At 42.1% G+C, this 20,393-nt stretch overlaps 1 protein-coding gene across 1 annotated transcript in view; it reads left to right on the forward strand.

Annotated features, from left to right (window-relative positions):
• LOC139375691 (KH domain-containing, RNA-binding, signal transduction-associated protein 2-like) overlaps positions 1-20,393 on the forward strand; it is a 117,741-nt gene that overhangs the window by 47,034 nt on the left and 50,314 nt on the right. Inside the window, exon 3 of the mRNA XM_071117500.1 lies at positions 8,516-8,632. Coding sequence (XP_070973601.1) covers positions 8,516-8,632 — 117 coding nt within the window. The remainder of the gene's footprint in view (positions 1-8,515; positions 8,633-20,393) is intronic.

Genomic DNA, 20,393 nt, shown 5'->3' on the forward strand with positions numbered 1-20,393 from the left:
ACCGGGAGCATTCATTGTGGGGTTGTTGAGTCTCATCTGTAGGGATAATGGCTTTAATAACCTGTCAGCTATTCTCCTTCACAGGAAGCAGTCCTAATGTCCTGTTTGTTTACACAATATCTGAGGTGCTGTCCCCCCGTGCCAAGGCTCCATGACTATATCGGTGCTGCTGCCCCCCTGTACCAAGGGTATCTATATCTGTGCTGCTGCCCCCCTGTACCAAGGGTGTCTATATCTGTGCTGCTGCCCCCCTGTACCAAGGGTGTCTATATCTGTGCTGCTGCCCCCCTGTACCAAGGGTATCTATATCTGTGCTGCTGCCCCCCTGTACCAAGGGTGTCTATATCTGTGCTGCTGCCCCCCTGTACCAAGGGTGTCTATATCTGTGCTGCTGCCCCCCTGTACCAAGGGTATCTATATCTGTGCTGCTGCCCCCCTGTACCAAGGGTGTCTATATCTGTGCTGCTGCCCCCCTGTACCAAGGGTGTCTATATCTGTGCTGCTGCCCCCCTGTACCAAGGGTGTCTATATCTGTGCTGCTGGCCCCCTGTACCAAGGCTCCATGTCTATATCTGTGCTGCTGGCCCCCTGTACCAAGGCTCCATGTCTATATCTGTGCTGCTGGCCCCCTGTACCAAGGCTCCATGTCTATATCTGTGCTGTTGGCCCCCTGTACCAAGGCTCCATGTCTATATCTGTGCTGCTGGCCCCCTGTACCAAGGCTACATGTCTATATCTGTGCTGCCAGTCCCCTGTACCAAGGCTACATGTCTATCTATATCTGTGCTGCCAGCCCCCTGTATGTTAATGCAACAGATTCATCACAAACTTGTTCCTGCTGTGCTGTGTCTTTACATCCCTGTTTCATTGGGGAACAATGTGAGAAAACGCAGCATCCCCTGAATGTTAAACCACACAAACACACACACATAGTCCCCATGATTGTTGAGTTTTTTTCCATATTTTTTCCAAGTTCAGGATGAAAAGTAATTGAATCTCATAGATTTTCATGATTATTACTTTCACTAAGCATTATTTGAGGCGTTTCCATTTGGCTTTTTTTAGTTGTCAGCAAACGGTTCTGTTGATAGAATGTAGCCTTCAACTCTCCTTTCCAAATTAATTCCAAGTATAGATTTCAAATATAGTATTGCCAGAACCCTTACAATAGCATCACGCTGTCAGTAACATTTCTCCAAACAAATACAGTACATTTCATCCATTCCACAAACCCAAGACATTTCTTTCTGGAGGCTCATTAGCCCTGTAGTCTCAGCCATCTCTTTCTGGCCTCCACTTAGCAGAGTGCTTCTCTCTCTCTCTCTCTCTCTCAAAGGGCTTTATTGGCATGGGAAACACATGTTTACATTGCCAATGCAAGTGAAATAGATAATAAATCAAATGGAATAAACAATTAAAAATGAACAGTAAACATTACAGTCACAAAAGTTCTTAAGGAATAGAGACATTTCAAATGTTATGTACGGTGTTGTAACGACGTGCAAAGTCTCTCTCTCCTCTCTCCTCTCTCTGTCTCTCTCTTTCTCTCTCTGCCAGTGTCTAAGCTCTGTGGAACTAATGCCGCTGTCCACAGACGCCCAGTCATCCCTCAGCCATTAAAGTGCAGGCAGGCAGACAGACCTCCGCTCCGCCTCAGGCTATAATCCCCCTATCAGGCCAGAACTGGGATTACCCAATAGCACAGCTGGCTAAACAAGCAGGGACTTTCTGACTGTCTCAGACCATCTGCAGATCTCATTTGGCCTCACAAAACTGGAGTGGGGGGCTAGGGTGCAGTGCACAAACACACACCTGAAATCCATCAAAGAGGAACTCCTTTTTGAGGTGTAATCCTGCATTAGGATTACACCTCCAATTGTCTGCTGGTATGCTGTGTGAAATTGTGTTGTTTATGTGTATTGTAGCCTAAGTGTGTTGTAGTCTGTCTCCTCTTTGCTCTCCAACTGAGTGTAATGACAGTTTTAGCTGTCTTTAAGGAGCATAATGACAGTTTTAGCTGTCTTTAAGGAGCGTAATGACAGTTTTAGCTGTCTTTAAGGAGCATAATGACAGTTTTAGCTGTCTTTAAGGAGCGTAATGACAGTTTTAGCTGTCTTTAAGGAGCGTAATGACAGTTTTAGCTGTCTTTAAAAGAGCCTCCTCCAAGGACAGTACTCTCTAATGTTACTCTAATGTCCCCTTGATCTGTCAAGTGTTTCATAGAGTTTACATTTTTTATTGTTGTTTCTTAAAGATGTAATTTGCAGTAGGGGGAAACAGCGCCACTGGCTGCCCCACCCCCGTTATTATAGTCTTTGTTGCCGAGCTGAGGAGCGCAGAGGCCTTCTGGGCCTGCAGCCTTGCGAGGGTTAACACGTTTAAATGTTTTACTCACGTCGGCTGCAGTGAAGGAGAGTCCGCAGGTTTTGGTAGCAGGCCGTGTCAGTGGCACTGTATTGTCCTCAAAGCGAGCAAAGAAGTTGTTTAGTCTGTCTGGGAGCAAGACATCCTGGTCCACGACGGGGCTGGTTTTCTTTTTGTAATCCGTGATTGACTGTAGACCCTGCCACATACCTCTTGTGTCTGAGCCGTTGAATTGCAACTCTACTTTGTCTCTATACTGACGCTTAGCTTTAAGTTTGCAGTTGTGTCTAAAAAACTATAGTTTGATCAAAACATATTTTCGGGGGCCTTTAGTGTATGTACTTTACTGTATTTATACTTGTGATATTGCTTTTCAAACAGTAAAAGTTCAAAAATCGCTGGAGGACAATTCCAGCTTTAAGAAGAAGCCTATTTCAAACCATTGCTTCTTGAATAGGCAAAGAGGATTCTGAATATCAATGACTCCTTTGTACCATCACCATCAGCATTGCAGTGAATTCACTGTTCAACAATACAGTTAGATTAACCACTATATTGTTGTAATACGAGGTAAACAGCTATTTTGCTTAAAGATAATGCCATTTTAAACATCAACAAATTCACAGGCGAGATGCCGCCACATGTTAAGTGAAAAAAATGGGGGGGAAATTGTTGACGGGCGTCTTCTGCTCTAAACAATTTGTAGTCTTCACGGAAAGCATAATTTGCGTTAATCCAGCCGTAAACATGGGCAATGAACAACAACAGCTATTCAGAGAGCAGCAAATGCACTAAAGGCAAGGACAGCAATTTACTGTGGGGCTAAACCAGAGTGATTCTTGGTAGTGTTAAACAAATCTACTTTGAAACAAAAGTATACACCTCACACATGGTTATATTACACTGTAAATGCATCACAGAAGAGTGAAATATAACAAAACTGTTTGACATAGAAACACTGGAATTTCTGCGTAAAAATAAAACCTTTATTAATTACGAAACTATGAAAAATATGAATAACATTCCACCCATTAGACCACTAGGCCATTTGACTGCAGGAAAGAGAATAATGCATTTCAAATAGTCCAAGTGTGAAGTGCTGAAGTCGGAAGACAAATGTGCTGTGCGAGAGGCTCAATAGATTACAGCCATGTAAACTTCCTTTGTGAGCTGCATGACAAGACAGTCATTTGCAGCCGTTTCCGTTCAGTGTGACATTCAGTGGGAAGGTTGCCACAGTGTTTATTGAGGACGTTTCACCTTTTGTTTTATTGAAATCTCGGGGCTCGTCTCTAAGGAGATGTGCTCTAGCTAGTAGTGATTGTCTCGGTTATGTCACTGTGATTATTTTCTTCATATTTCAAGTGTGTTTAAAAGTCACGTCAGTGACTTCTCACAAAGAACATTGCTGATATGAGGGCATACATCTCAAGATCTATGGATCTCAGGATCTATGGATCTCAGGATCTCAGGATCTATGGATCTCAGGATCTATACATCTCAGGATCTATACATCTCAGGATCTATACATCTCAGGATCTATACATCTCATGATCTATACATCTCAGGATCTATGGATCTCAGGATCTATACATCTCAGGATCTATACATCTCAGGATCTATACATCTCAGGATCTATGGATCTCAGGATCTATGGATCTCAGGATCTATACATCTCAGGATCTATGGATCTCAGGATCTATGGATCTCAGGATCTATGGATCTCAGGATCTATACATCTCAGGATCTATGGATCTCAGGATCTATGGATCTCAGGATCTATGGGCAATTTTAAACTTGCAACATGATACTTGAAATATTCATATTTGTGTTAGATGAAGAGCATGCAGACTTTCTACTGGTTAAATTACAAAACTAAATGTAAGTGGTGTATTAGCAAGTAGACATAGGATTGTCAATCAAAACATTTTGGATGAATGAAGATAAAGATGGGGGGGTTCACCCATAGGCACCAATGCGAAAGCAGCTGGGTCTGGTCTGCTTGGTTCATTGACTGTGTTTGAACCAGAAAAAATGAGGGACTGGGATGTCTCGCTTCCTCTTCAGTCTGTGGTTTAACAATTTTTTTAGTAAATGGATTCTGATAGATTTAAAAGAAAATCGCCTGATTCGAGTTGAGTGGTCAAACTGGTTTGCAGTGTACCGTCTGTAAAAACATTTAGAAGAAAAAAAATGTCAGCCACTTCAAAAAAAACATATGCCCTCGGAGCAAGGGAGCAGTTCTCTGTCACAGAGACTCATGTGTAAAAATAATTTACTCACACATTCACAGGTACTCAGATTCACAGGAGCATGACTGTCCTGAGCTGTAAACTCTTAGAAATAAAGGTGCTATCTAGAACCTAAAAGGGTTCTTCGGATGTCCCCATAGGAGAACCCTTTGAAAACCCGTTTTTGTTCCATGTAGGACTCTTTTGCGTTCCATATAGAACCCTTACCACAGAGGGTTCCACTTAGAACCAAAAAAGGTTCTACCGGGGACTAAAAAGGGCTGTCCTATGGGGACAGCCGAGGAACCCCTTTGGTACCCTTTTTTCAGAGAGTGTAGATGCAACACATCCTGATTGTCTAGTCAACTTTACCCCTACCCACATGTACATACTCTATTACCTCAACGACCTCAACTACCTCCTGCTCCTGCACATTGCCTCGGTTACGGTACACCTTGCTTATAGCCTCGTTATTGTTTTGATTGTGTTACAATTTCCTTTTTTGTTTAGCAAATATTTCTCTTACTTTTTTAACCCTGCATTGTTGGAAATGGGCTTGTAAATAAGCATCTAACCACTAGGCTACCTGGGGTGGCAGGTAGCCTAGTGGTTAGAGTGTTGGACTAGTAACCGAAATGATTGCAAGATCAAATCCCCGAACTCACAAGGTAAAAATGTGTCGTTCTACCCCTGAACAAGGCAGTTAACCCACTGTTCCTAGGCCGTCATTGAAAATAAGAATTTGTTCTTAACTGACTTGCCAAGTTAAATAAAAATAAATATTTAACTGTAAAGTCTAAACCTGTTGTATCTATTTGAAATATCCCAAAAAGGCCATCATAATTTGTGACAAATGACCACCAAGCCCTTAATAAAAACTAAGTCTGAAATTGACTTCATTTGATTTTCCCTTACAAAAAAATTTATCAACCCCTACAAAAATGTCCACCTACAATTATAATCCACATAATAATTAATGTCCTGTTGCTGAAAGGTTATTATCTTGCTGTCGCAAACCGTCTCAAATTAAGATTCTACATCTGTATGTTGTCTCATGTAAAGTCAGTGGCGCTGCATGCTATTGGGCAGGTCTGTCTGTAGGTTGATTCTGCTGCTACTACAGGATAGAGCGTACTCAGCGCAGCTGTTTCTCCATGCATGACCATTCCCCCTAGGCGTTACCATCCCGTGCTAGTGGACAAGTGGGCATGACTGAGCATGATTGAAATCAAAACCCAACCCTCAAATATCCAATGATTTAGGGACGTCATATTTTTCCCTAAATCTCGCAAACCTCTGTTTTGGAAGATACTGACTTTAAGTCCAAAATTATTCTATTTACACTTTGTAGTAATTTGGATTTGAACAAATGATTTGTAACGAGTCTTTACTAGAAGGTGTACATATGACTTGTTTTTGTTTATCTCCATCAACAAACCTCACAGCCTTTGTACATAAAGTCATAGCCATACTCTTGATATAAACACAATCTTCCCATTATTTATTTAGATTAGTACCTGCGTAATTCCACAAGTAAAAAATAAAAATCCCCATACAAATTTGATGCTTCAGCAACACACCCAGCTTCTAACATCCTCAGCCTTACCGGTGTTGGGGCTGCAGGGGTGGCTTGCATCATTTCAAACCTCATTTAACACTGAACCATGCCCCCTTCTAAAGCCGAAATTGCCCACCACGGAGCCTAAGAGTGGCTCCAGACATTCATTAGCGTAATGAGAACAGGCCACTGTTCTGCTGCCGCCCAGCGAGCTACTTCTCACTGTAGTCGTGGCGACCATCTGCTCCAGGGCTCCCAGCCAGCTGTAGGATATTCCTGTCAAAGCAGCCCCAGAGAAGACAGAATACCCAACTCAATCACCTCAGAAAGAAGAGATGGATGGAGGTAGAGTGGAGCTCTGTTGGCGATGTATGTTGGACTTCTCCGAACCGAATCCTTTTGCTTTTCATGCGGTCCTTCATGATGTCAGAGATAAGATAGGCTGAGTAGCAGTCATGTGCCACTTCGGTATCCGCCAGTTTGCAACTGCAATACAGAAAACAGTTGACCATGGCTCCTAGTGGCTGAATAGGCTGTAGAGCCTCAGTGGATGGGGAGGGGGGTCCTTGTGTAATGTTATGAATAGGTTATAGTAATTCGTGAGGCCAGGGCAGGAGATGTCTAGATGGGTAGTTGCCCAACTGTTCAGCTCTGGAGGAGGTTGAGTTATCAGCTGGTCACAACAAACATTTGAAGGTCAAGTCATTCATTTGAAAATGTTGGCGGAGTGGTCGAGAAATGAGAACAACGGGAGAGACCTCAACAGGATTTTTGGGGATGGCAGTTGTAAATCTAAATGACTTAATAACCCATGGGGTGTTTCAAATTGGTGTACTGATTGTGGTTTTATTGAATGAATAGTCTGAGAATAATTACTTTTCCATTAGCAAAGGACTCAACTAAATCACTTCTATTATGATGTTGAGGGTCACCATTGTGGTCACTGCAAATCTCCAACAGTGACAAAGAAAAAGACTGTACAGTAATATCCTGACTGACAGTAATATCCTGAGTGTTTTGTCCAACAGCAAGTCTACAGTCTGAGATTAGTTCTGTTAGCCAGTGCCTGAAGGCAGGCATTTGATAGTTCCTCATCTGGATAGTGATTCCTTGATTTCCCAATGGGAAGAAAATCATTATTTCTCACTTTCCTGGCTCTGACCTCTGGATCATTCCCAGGAATTGTATTGGCTGGTGCACATGTTTTATTTCCTCTCCATACAACATTGATGACCCTGAGCAATAATAAGACATGACTGACTAAGCCTCAGCGGTTTAACTAAGGGACGGAGCTGATAAATGTCTGTGTCTCAAATATTCCCCATATTTCATATATAGTGCACTACCCTATGGACCCTGGTCAAAACTAGTGCACTATAAAGGGAATGGGGTGCCATTTGGAACACAAAGGCTGTTATGTTCTACCTCAGATGAGATTAAGACCCATTCACATGGGTATTGTGCAGCACACATGGCTGAACATTGTTGAATTGTTTTTCCATGTCTTTTTTTGTTTTATTCAGCAATAGTGAAAACTTCTTCGGGTTCGGTGTCCCTTCCACGGGATGGTTGAGCTAACGTAGGCTAATGAGATTAGCATGAGGTTGTAAGTAACAAGAACATTTCCCAGGACATAGACATATCTGATATTGGCAGAAAGCTTACATTCTTGTTAATCTAACTGCGCTGTCCAATTTACAGTAGCTTTTACAGTGAAAGAATACCATGCTATTGTTTGAGGAGAGTGCACAATTTTGAACATGAACATTTATTAATAAACAAATTTGGCACATTTGGGCAGTCTTGATTCAAAATTTGGACACCAATGCAATGGTTCATTGGATCAGTCTAAAACGTTGCACATACACTGATTCCATCTAGTGGCCAAAATCTAAATTGCACCTGGGATGGAATAATACATTATGGCCTTTCTCTTGCATTTCAAACATGATGGTACAAAAAAATACAAAAGAACAGTTGGTATTTTCTTTGTATTATCTTTGACCAGATCTATTGTGATATATTCTACTACATTCCTTACACATTTCCAAAGTGTTTCCTTTCAAATGGTACCAAGAATATGCATATCCTTGCATCAGGGCCTGAGCTACAGGCAGTTAGATTTGGGTATGTCATTTTAGGCGAAAATTAAAAATTAAAATAAAAAAAGGGGCTAATCCTCAAAAGGTTTTTAAAAAAAGGTTGATTGTTAGCCAACTGTAATCTATATTTTTCTCTAATCTTTTTTCCCCTTGCAGTATGTAACCTAATTTCCATTTACTTCAGTATGTAATAGGTATATAATTGAAAACTGTCAAGGAAGCTGTTTTAGAAACATTGCCTTTCCTCTCCTCTGTTGCAGTTTAATTTTGTTGGGAAGCTGTTGGGTCCACGGGGCAATTCCATGAAAAGATTACAAGAAGAAACAGGAGCAAAGATGTCCATCCTCGGAAAAGGCTCCATGAGGGACAAAGGAAAGGTATGATGACAACACCTCTTTGGAATGTATGTTTTCACCTTCAATGTATTACCTACTGTATGATGTAGAAAACCTTTTCTGGTTTGTTTTTACCTTTATTTTGACAGGGAGTTATGTTCAGACCAATGTCTCGTTTTCAACTAAGCCATGCAGAATACAAAAATACAGGCATCAAGTACAAATATGAAATGCAATCAACAAATAGGAAATACAAAGAAAAAATGAAATAAAAACAAAACACAAGCATATAAAACAAACATATTCCAAACATGTATTACATATTTGGCCTCCCGAGGGGCACAGTGGTCTAGAGATTCTGGTTCGAGTCCAGGCTCTGTCGCAGCCGGCCGTGATTGGAAGACCCATGGGGCGGTGCACAATTGGCCCAGCGGCGTCCAGGTTAGGAGAGGGTTTGGCCGGCAGGGATGTCCTTGCCCATAGTTCTCTAGTGACTCCTGTGGCGGGCCAGGCGTATGCACACTGACATGGACGCCAGGTGTACGATGTTTCCTCCAACACGTCGGTGTGGCTGGCTTCCGGGTTAAGCGGGCATTGTGTCAAGAAGCAGTGCGGCTTGGTTGGGTTGTGTTTTGAAGGACATTGGGCTCTCGACCTTCGCCTCTCCTGAGGCTGTACGGGAGATGCAGCGATGGGACAAGACTGTAACTACCAATTGGACACCACAAATATTGGGGAGTAAAAGGGGTTAAAAAAAAACATCTTTAAAAATTTCTGAATGAGGCTCAATGACATTCATTACATAAAATATCCCGGTATTTTGTCAAATGCTAGCCTGATGCACAAAATGTTTAATTGAGAGGTCAACCTTAAATGCATTCAAATACAAAATGATGAAAGTAACTGTGCCACAGTATGTCTGCTTCTATAGCCAAGATAAATGCAATAGGGCTTTACGTATCGAGAGCATTTTGCTTTCCAGCCAGGCTATTCATTCTCACTGACTCGTGGTCCCCTGAAACCAGCCTTATCTGAGGTTCAACACCGGCCTAGAGAACAAAGTCAAAGGTCTGGGTGGTCCAAGTAGCTCACTCAGGACATTACTGGAGCTTCAGTAGGTCCCAGCGTACAGCAGCTGTATAATGTTACACAGATATTGTTAGACCTGGACACATGAATACACACATCTATAGAGGATGATAAAAACAGATATTGTTAGACCTGGACACATGAATACACACATCTATAGAGGATGATAAAAACAGATATTGTTAGACCTGGACACATGAATACACACATCTATAGAGGGTGATAAAAGACCTACTGAACTGTACCACCTCAGTGATGGAAATGGAGAACCGTGTTCTCTAACACCCTACACAGTGGACACTTTAATTCTGATAGCTGAGTTATTGAGCAAAAACTTCTTTCTACTGAGCATTGAAGCTCTAAATGTTTTACGTTTAGTGAATGTTGCCCCCTTACATACTGGCATTTGGTACTTAGAGAATGTATAATAGTCAAAGCCTTTTATGGGAGGTTGCCTTCGTTTAGATTATTTGAGACATACTCTACAAGCACGTCATAGAGTTATCCCCTGTATTTGTTACATTTCACATTCTCTTACGTCTTGTGTAGACGACCGTCTGTATCACCATGGATATGCACACAGTAAACATGCCTATAAAACAATACACCTGTTGTTACTATTGTCAGTGGTGAACAATTGACACTGAAGCAAGGCAATGATGATGCCTTTGAGTAAACATGTTTTGCTCTTTTTGGAACCAAATCAAATGTCCCTTCTTTATGAGCACAACATTGCAATAACCTTGCAGACACGTTTACAATTGACTTTATATCAAGTGAGCGTGAATAGAAAGTCTGAGGGAAGGAGGTGAATTGGATTGCGAAAAGCTCACATCTGATATGCTCATATTGCAATGTAAACACCCTTGCAACATGTTTTTTTTTCACCTCAACTCCAACAATAGGATGATGTATGAATACCCTAATGATTATCTTGGACTTGATCCATCGTTTTGACCACAATCGGAATTGACAGCCTTGATCTGCAGTTTTCTGGTGGTTTTTCCATGGCAGGGCTCAGGAAAGCTTTCCATGCAGTAGGCCACCCTAAAATGTCAACATACACAATGTTTACTGTTCTTGAGACTTGATTTGAACACGGATTTATGTATTCAAAGGAGATGCTGCTTCTTGCCTTAATACTAAACAGTTTGACATCTCTCCGACTCAAGTCTGCATTGATGCATGCGAAGAGTAGATTGTGATAGATAACATCAAGGCATAATATCTCCACACTCATCAGTCCCTGTGTATAAACATGTTGGTTTTGCTTGGTTGTAAGATCATTTCAGCTCCACAACAGAACTTCACAGACATTTTTATTTCATATTTAATTTGATTATTGAGGCTGCACTTGCATATTTGTGCATATATTACCCAGAACAGATCCAGTATCAATTGGTATATCTCCAGATCAGTTTATTTTGAAAACTTCATATCGTGTGTACAACAGAGGTACTGATTCTCAAGGTGAATATTTGAGCATGCATATATTTGCATAAATAATTATCTTGGGGAATTTCAGACAATCCAACTGACCCTTGTTTGAGTCGCGTAATACAAACTAATTAGATTTTTATTTTCCTGAGAACAAGTTCTCATTTGCAGCAACAACCTGGGGAATAGTTACAGGGGAGAGGAGGGGGATGAATGAGCCAATTGTAAACTGGGGATTATTAGGTGACCATGATGGTTTGAGGTCCAGATTCAGAATTTAGCCAGGACACCAGGGTTAACACCCCTACTCTTACAATAAGTGCCATGGGATCTTTAATGACCTCAGAGAGTCAGGACACCTGTTTAACTTCCCATCCAGAAGACAGCACCCTACACAGAGCAGTGGCACCCAATCACTGCCATGGGATATTGTTTTAGACCAGAGGAAAGAGTGCCTCCTATTGGCCCTCCAACACCACTTCCAGCAGCATCTGGTCTCCCATCCAGGAACTGACCAGGACCAACCCTGCTCAGCTTCAGAAGCAAGCCAGCAGTGGTATGCTGTTGGCAATTTCAACAGAGACCACTGTGTTGTTATGTCTGAGGAATATGCAGGCTGACTGAGTAAGTATTTTCAAATGGATACAGAAAATATCAGCTAAAATAGTTTTCTTGAATATGTTTCACAACTGTTTCAGGCAAAGTAAATCCAATAGTGAACCAAAAGAATCATAAGGGCCCTATTTTGATTGAGTCAATATAAATGGTTCATTCTATAAACCAGGGCACCAGTGAGGATGTTCTACACTGGACAACTTGTTACAGCTGTTGATAAGTCATTGATAATAATCTTGCAAAATGTTTCACGTCATTACATGAAGATATAAGGGGGGATCATAGCTTTATTCAGTCAAATTCACGAGTAGATTTAAAACATACAGTGGCATTTGGAAACTTTTCAGACACCTTCACTTTTCCACATTTTGTTACTTTACAGCCTCATTCTAAAATTGATTGAATTTGATTTTTTTCCCCTTCGTCAATCTACACACAATACCCCATAATGATCATGTGTTTTTTTCCGCTATATTTGTAAACTATTTTGTACATAATGTTTCTGCAACCGTATTTTACGGCAAAAAAGAGCTTCTGGATATCAGGACAGCGATCACTCACCTCGGATTACACGAAGATTTCTTCAACAACAACAACAAGCAGGACTCACACGATATTCTCCAAACAACCCACAGGGCAGACATCCCAATTATTCGCAAAAGGAAGCGACGCAGAGGACAAAGAGCCGGATACCTCATCCGGACCCGCAGAAGACAACTAGGAAAGCTGCAGTTACCGTCAAAATTACTCGCCAACGTGCAATCATTGGACAATAAACTAGAATATCCTACCAACAGAACATCAAAAACTGTAATATCCAATGCTTCACGGAGTCGTGGCTGAATGACGACATGGATATTCAGCTAGCGGGATACACTCTGCACCGGCAGAATAGAACAGCACACTCCAGTAAGACAAGGGGGGGGCAGTCTGTGCATATTTGTAAACAACAGCTGGTGCACGAAATCCAAGGAAGTCTCTAGATTTTGCTCACCTGAAGTTGAGTATATTGTGATAAACTGCAGGCCACACTACTTGCCTAGAAAGTTCTCAACTATACTTTTCGTGGCTGTTTATTCACCAACACAGACAGATGCTGGCACTAAGACCGCACTCAGTCAGCTGTATAACGAAATAAGCAAACAGGAAACCACTCACCCAGAGGCGGCGCTCCTAGTGGCCGGAGACTTTAATGCAGGGAAACTTAAATCAGTTCTACCAAATCTCTATCAACATGTTAAATGTGCAACCAGAGGGGAAAAAAATCTAGATCACCTGTACTCCACACACAGAGACGCGTACAAAGCTCTCCCTCGCCCTCCATTTGGTAAATCTGACCACAACTCTATCCTCCTGATTCCTGCTTACAAGCAAAAATTAAAGCAGGAAGCCCCAGTGACTCTATAAAAAAATGGTCAGATGAAGCAGATGCTAAACTACAGGACTCCACACGGCCCTTTCCCAACTGGACAAAAGGAACACCTATGTGAGAATGCTGTTCATTGACTACATCTCAGCGTTCAACACCATAGTACCCTCAAAGCTCACCACCAAGCTAAGGATCGTGGGACTAAACACCTCCCTCTGCAACTGGATCCTGGACTTTCTGACAGGGCGCCCCAGGTGGTGAGGGTAGGTAGCAACACATCTGCCATGCTGATCCTCAACACTGGAGCTCCCCAGGGGTGCGTGCTCAGTCCCGTCCGGTACTCCCTGTTCACCCACGACTGCATGGCCATGCACGACTCCAACCATCATTAAGTTTGCTGACGACACAACAGTGGTAGGCCTGATCACAGACAACGACGAGACAGCCTATAGGGAGGAGGTCATGGACCTGGGACTGGTGGTGCCAGAATAACAACCTATCCCTCAATGTAACCAAGACTAAGGAGATGATTGTGGACTACAGGAAAAGGAGCACTGAGCACGTCCCCATTCTCATCGACAGGGCTGTAGTGGAGCAGGTTGAGAGCTTCAAATTCCTTGGTGTCCATATCAACAACAAACTAGAACGGTCCAAACACACCAAGACAGTCGTGAAGAGGGCACGACAAAGCCTATTCCCCCTCAGGACACTAAAAAGATTTGGCATGGGTCCTGAGATCCTCAAAAGGTTCTACAGCTGCAATATCGAGAGCATCCTGACCGGTTGCATCACTGCCGGGTACGGCAATTGCTCGGCCTCTGACCGCAAGGCAACTAAGACGGTAGTGCGTACGGCCCAGTACATCACTGGGGAAAAGCTGCCTGCCATCCAGGACCTCTACACCAGGCAGTGTCAGAGGAAGGCCCAAAAAATTGTCAGAGACCCCAGCCACCCCAGTCATAGACTGTTCTCTCAGTTCTGTCTGTTCTCTCAGTTTTTACCCCCAAGCCAAAAGACTACAGAACAGGTAACCAATGGTTACCCGGACTATTTGCATTGTGTGCCCTCCCTCAACCCCTCTTTTACGCTGCTGCTACTCTCTGTTTATCTTATATGCTTAGTCACTTTAACTATACATTCATGTACATACTACCTAAATTGGCCTGACCTACCAGTGCTCAAGCACATTGGCTAACCGGGCTATCTACATTGTGTGCCCCCCCAACCCCTCCTTTTATGCTTCTGCTACTCTCTGTTCATCATATATGCATAATCACTTTAACCATATCTACATGTACATACTACCTCAATAAGCCTGACTAACAGGTGTCTGTATATAGCCTTGCTACTCTTTTTTTAAATGTCTTTCTACTGTTGTTTTGTTTCTTCACACACACACACACACACACACACACCTTTTTTTTGGCACCATTGATTAGAGCCTGTAAGTAAGCATTTCACTGTAAGGTTTACACCTGTTGTATTCGGCGAACGTGACAAATAAACTTTGATTTGATGCAAATTTATTTCTTGATGCATGTGTATTGTGTCTTCCTGTCCTTCTTGGGTCCACACACATCACAGCGCTTCTTGTTGCCACCGGCTGCAATCTAGAATGATGATAACACTTAGTTCAGGAATTTTACTAACATCTCACTCACTCACATATATAATTACAGCAGACCAAAGTAGGAGAGTCAGACACACACACATTCAACAACATCACTCACACTTACTTCCGGTATTGGAGTTGTAGGTTCTGTGGGTCGGGCAGATGGGGCACCAGCATCCTCCTCCTAAATCCTCCTCACGATGGCTGCAGAAGCTGGGGTCCTTGGGTATGTTGCCACCTTTGGATTAGAGGTCTTACCAATGCCTTGCCCAGCTCCTCGAGGAAGAGCCGTCTCGTCTGTAACTTTCCTCTGTTCCAATTTGGGTTCTATGCCGTTCTGTCTGAAGACAAATTAATTTGTACGCCGAGATGTCCTAGATGTTGAAGAATATCACAAGATGCCAGCGTAGGGTTCTTCTTTTGCAGCTGTAGCCAGTCACCAGCTTGTCTAAATTGTCCACCACTCCTTTTGTGGCATTGTAATCCATTATGATTTCTGTTTTTTGATGTTCCTGGCCACAGATTCTCCCATCCCTATGCAGTGTACTCACAAGTACCACATTTTTGCCTTTCTTTGGCATGTAGGACACTAGGGACGTGTCAGCCGTCAACACAAACTTAGAGGAATTGATAGGCCCGTGTGTTCAACAGCTGAGCTGGGAGCTCTGGCTTGTTTTTTGTACTGTACTGTTCCTACCATTCCAGAGACATTGCTGCATGGAAAAGTTATCTGCCAGTTTCTGCATCCCGAAGAGATTCCCCATTGGATCTGAAAACACCAGTAAGGATAAGAACCCCAAAGTGTGTTTGGTCCATCTCCTTCAATCTCTCTCAAAAAACACGCCTTCCCTCCAAATTAGTGCCGTCCAGAATGATGTTCTGGATGGTGTCTGGGATGAACTGTTCAAAAGAACACTTTATGTCCTACACATGAGCAATCGCCATCCATCTCGGCCCTGGTTGCATCCTTATCACATTGGCAGCCATGCGGGATGGCTCATTCCTTGGGCAAGAAGACCACTCAATTTCACAATTTTCGACATCCATATTTCTCCTCCTGCAGGCTGCTGATGAGCTGGTTGCTGACGGGCTGGTCCTGGGGCTGGTTGCTGACAGGCTGGTCCTGGGGCTGGATGAGGGTTAATCTCATCCTCTTCTTCCAACTCACTGTCAGACTCCGAATTGACAGAGACATGATCCTCATTTTTGGAAAATTCAAGACGCTCCTTTCAAATGGAAGACGCTCCATTCACACTAGCTTCTCTCTCTGCAAAAATGATTTCGAAGGCCCTCAAAGCAGAGATAATTGTTGCTATACTGATTGATTGTGGTAAGGAGCCACACAAAGCTATTTATTTGTTTTGTCCCTCCACCAATTTGCACCTGGCTGGTCTAGAGTGTGGGAAAATAGATAATGTTCTACAATGTATCGAAATAATGTACCGAAACAATGTATTGTAATAACATTGTGCAGGTTCCCACACTACAAAGGGTAAAGAGTGCGAGGAAAGTGGGAGATGGGTTATTGGCGCTATGTTGAAACAGCAGGCCCAGGGAGGAGGAAGACAGACTGAAGGCACAGGGCAAACATTTTTGTTGAATTTTTACTTGTTTTTACCTACACACACACTTTTCCACATTTTTATTACTGCCGGGTCCAGTGGACCTGAACGCCAGATATGTCAAATACATGTGTAGTGGGGTGCACAGTGTGCACTCAATGAAAATGTGTTCATTTACATGTTCTTCACAGATAATTAGCCAAGGCCAATGAGTCTCAGGTTGAAAAAATAATTCATTGTTTCATTTTCCTTTTAGTAAACATTGAAAATGGGTCCCACAGACCCGAACACCACACAAGGGTTAAGAATGATAGAGGCCACTGTGTTCTTGGGGACCTTCAATGCTGCAGAAATGTTTTGGTACCCTTCCCCAGATCTGTGCCTCGACACAATATTGTCTCAGAGCTCTACGGACAACTTCTTCGACCTCATGGCTTGGTTTTTCCTCTGAAATGCACTGTCAGCTGTGGGACCTTATAAAGACAGGTGTGTGCCTTTCCAAATCATGTCCAATCAATTGAATTGACCACAGGTGGATTCCAATCAAGTTATAGAAACATCTCAAGTAGATCAATGGAAACAGGATGCACCTCTCACAGCAAAAGGTCTGAATACTTATGTAAGTAAGGTATTTATTTTACATTTTTAACACATTTGCTAAAATGTAAAATACATTTTTTTTTAGAAAGTTTTCACTCAGTTATTACGGGGTATTGTGTGTAGATTGATGAGGAAAAAATATATTTATATTCATTTTAGAATACGGCTGTAACGTAACAAAATGTGGAAAGAGTCAAGGGATCTGAATTCCCTCCCGAATGCACTGTATGTCTAATCCTTTCTCATGGTGGTTGTCTTGACGGATCCAAAATCAAATGACATAGAGCATTACTTTTCTGTCCTTGCATTTATGGCAGTGTAAGTTGTCATTATATCATATACATATACACAAATATAATTAATCAGTTAAATTAGACATTGCACTTGAACCCTGTAGAGATCTCAGAAAGGTTGTGTAACTACGTAACATATTAAACCATTTTCATGGGCACACAAATCCAAAATAATGTATGCATTGCAAAATTGAGTGCGTCTAACCAATATAGTCACCTTACCATGATACAAAAAAATTAAATCGATACTGTCATTAATGTGGTTTTTCAATAATTATGCATAATAATTGTTGGATGCACATTTGGTGTCCAGCTGATTAGTTACGCCCTGATATTTGCACACTTCATCATCTGATCCAGGAAGGAATTCTCAGAATGACAGTCAAGAGGTGAACAGTTGTTGCGATAGGATACAACAACAGCCCAAGTGCTGGAACAAAAGTGTGTTTGTGAGGTATGTCCAGAATATTTTGCAGTCTCATTAGTTATGCCGGTGAAGACAGTTGTGCCTGGTAGTTGGGCTCGGGTCAGCTTTTTGTTCACCCCCACCTACCTGCAATGTCAAGTAAACCATCCTAATAATCCATCCGCAATCGCCAGACTATACAGTGCATTCGGAAAGCATTCAGACCCCTTCACATTTTCTTACGTAACAACCTAAACTCATCAATCTACACACAATACCCCATAGTGACAAAGCGAAAACAGGTTTTTAGAAATGAAACTGAAATACCTTATTTACATACGTTTTCAGACCCTTTGCTATGCGACTCGAATTTGAGCTCAGGTGCATCCTGTTTCCATTGATCATCCTTGAGTTGTTTCTGCAACTTGATTGGAGTCCACCTGTGGTCAATTCAATTGATTGGACATGATTTGGAAAGGCACACACCTGTCTATGTAAGGTTGACAGTGCAGTTGACAGATAATGTCAGAGCAAAAACCAAGTCATGAGGTCAACATTGAAGGCCCCCAAGAACACAGTGGCCTCCATCATTCTTAAATGGAGGAAGTTTGGAACCACCAAGACTCTTCCTAGAGCTGTCCGTCCGGCCAAATTGAGCAATCGGGGAGAAGGGCCTTGGTCAGGGAGGTGACCAAGAACCCGCTGGTCCCTCTGACAGAGCTCTGAGTTCCTCTGTGGAGATGGGAGAACCTTCCAGAAGGACAACCATCTCTGCAGCACTCCACCAATCAGGGCTTTATGGTAAAGTGGCCAGACGGAAGCCACTCCTCAGTAAAAGACACATGACAGCCCACTTTGAATTTGTCAAAAGGCACCGAATGGACTTTCAGACCATGAGAAACAAGATTCTCTGGTCTGACGAAACCAAGATTGATTATTTGGCCTTAATTCCAAGCGTCACGTCTGGAGGAAACCTGGCATCATCCCTACTGTGAAGCATGGTTGTGGCAGCATCGTGCTGTGGGGATGTTTACTAGGACTAGGAGACTGGTCAGGATCTAGGGAAAGATGAATGGAGCAAAGTACAGAGAGATCCTTGATGAAAACCTGCTCAAGGAACTCAGACTGGGACGACCCTAAGCACACAAGACAAACTAGGAGTGTCTTCGGGACAAGTCTCTGAATGTCCTTGAGTTGCCCAGCCAAAGCTTGGACTTGCATCCGATTGAACATCTCTGGAGAGACCTGAAAATATCTGTGCAGCGATGCTCCCCATCCAACCTGACAGAGCTTGAGAGGATCTGCAGAGATGAATGGAAGTGACTCCCCAAATACAGGTGTGCCAAGCTTATAGGGTCATTCACAAAAATAAAACCATTTAAAAAATGTTTCTGCTTTGTCATTATAGGGCTATTGTGTGTAGATTTATGAGGGGAAAAAAACAACTTAATCAATTTTAGAATAAGGCTGTAACGTAACAAAATGTGTAAAAATGTAAGGGGTCTGAATAATTTCCGAATGCACTATATGTGGTTAAGTGAAAATCTGAGGCCCGAACCCAACCCCAACCCCAACCCCAACCCGATAATATATAAAATTGTGCTATAGACTACGGTCAAAGATAGAAAATGTGCTATAGACTACTGTCAAAGACGGCAGAACAATTTTTTGAGAGGGGGTGCAGGATTTGTTTTGCCTGATTTAGATATGTTTCTGCTTATAATTTCCAAACTTTTGATAGGCTATTTGTTAGTCAACTTGTTTATAATTAGATAGTTGTAGCTTCTCTTCTGTCATATGTTGCCCTAGAAGATTAAATGAACCCTTCCTCAACAGAATAATGTAATAGGTTGATAGAATGAATGCTTCTATCTAGTTGACATCTGTAAAGTTTTCGCTGTCATCTTTCGCGAAGCAAAGACTTTTATGGACTGGGAGAAAAATACAATAATTTTTTTTAACTGGAAAGATTTGATGTGCAAAATGTCCAAGTGACATCAGATTGACTGGTTCTAAGGTAAATGAAAGCTGTGGAAACAACCCAATGTAATTGTGATAAGATTTCAGTTCGGATTCGATTCATATTTGATGCGGTTGAAGTACTATCAGTTTTTATGATGCACCTCTAAAGATGGTATCTAACTGAGCCTTGCATTCTCTCAATATGCAGAAAGAGACTAATCATATTTCTCCACTCCTGTTCCCAAGACCATATTTTGCCTACATTTGGTGTATTATTTAACTGCAAGAAATGCTTAATTAATTAATAAGGCTATGTGAGAACTTATAAACCTTCAGTCAGCCTCCATATTTCAGTTTCCACTTAACACATCTAAACAGTAGGCTACAGTTAGTTCCCTATTTAAAGTCCCGTCTTGTGACTGTGGAATGTGTATATAGCGCCTCACAATCATCACACATAACATAGCCTGCTATCATCCTCTTTAACCACTTCACCTAATCTTATCCAGAAATGTATTTTCTGCCCCCCCCCCCCTCCTCTCTTTATTTTCGACTCACCTTTAACCACTTTTGTTTTATTGAATTAAACTTCGACAATGTCATTTATTCCCTCTGTGGATTGAAGTGAACTTTTTCTGCCCCTTCCCAAAAGCATGACTTGGCAATTGGCTGTGCAGGCTTTTTGTTGTGCATACAGTTAAGCCCTAAAGCTTAGGCTTATGCACTAATACCAAACCTCAAGGTAGCCTATAGATATAAATTGCACAATAATTATCCATTTAAGGATTTTTAAGGTATTGTTTTCTCTTATTCAACCAGCCACACAATATTTAAAGACCCTAAATCCGTCCACCCCGC

The sequence above is a fragment of the Oncorhynchus clarkii genome, chromosome 20, assembly GCF_045791955.1.
Source record: "Oncorhynchus clarkii lewisi isolate Uvic-CL-2024 chromosome 20, UVic_Ocla_1.0, whole genome shotgun sequence".
NCBI lineage: Eukaryota > Metazoa > Chordata > Actinopteri > Salmoniformes > Salmonidae > Oncorhynchus > Oncorhynchus clarkii.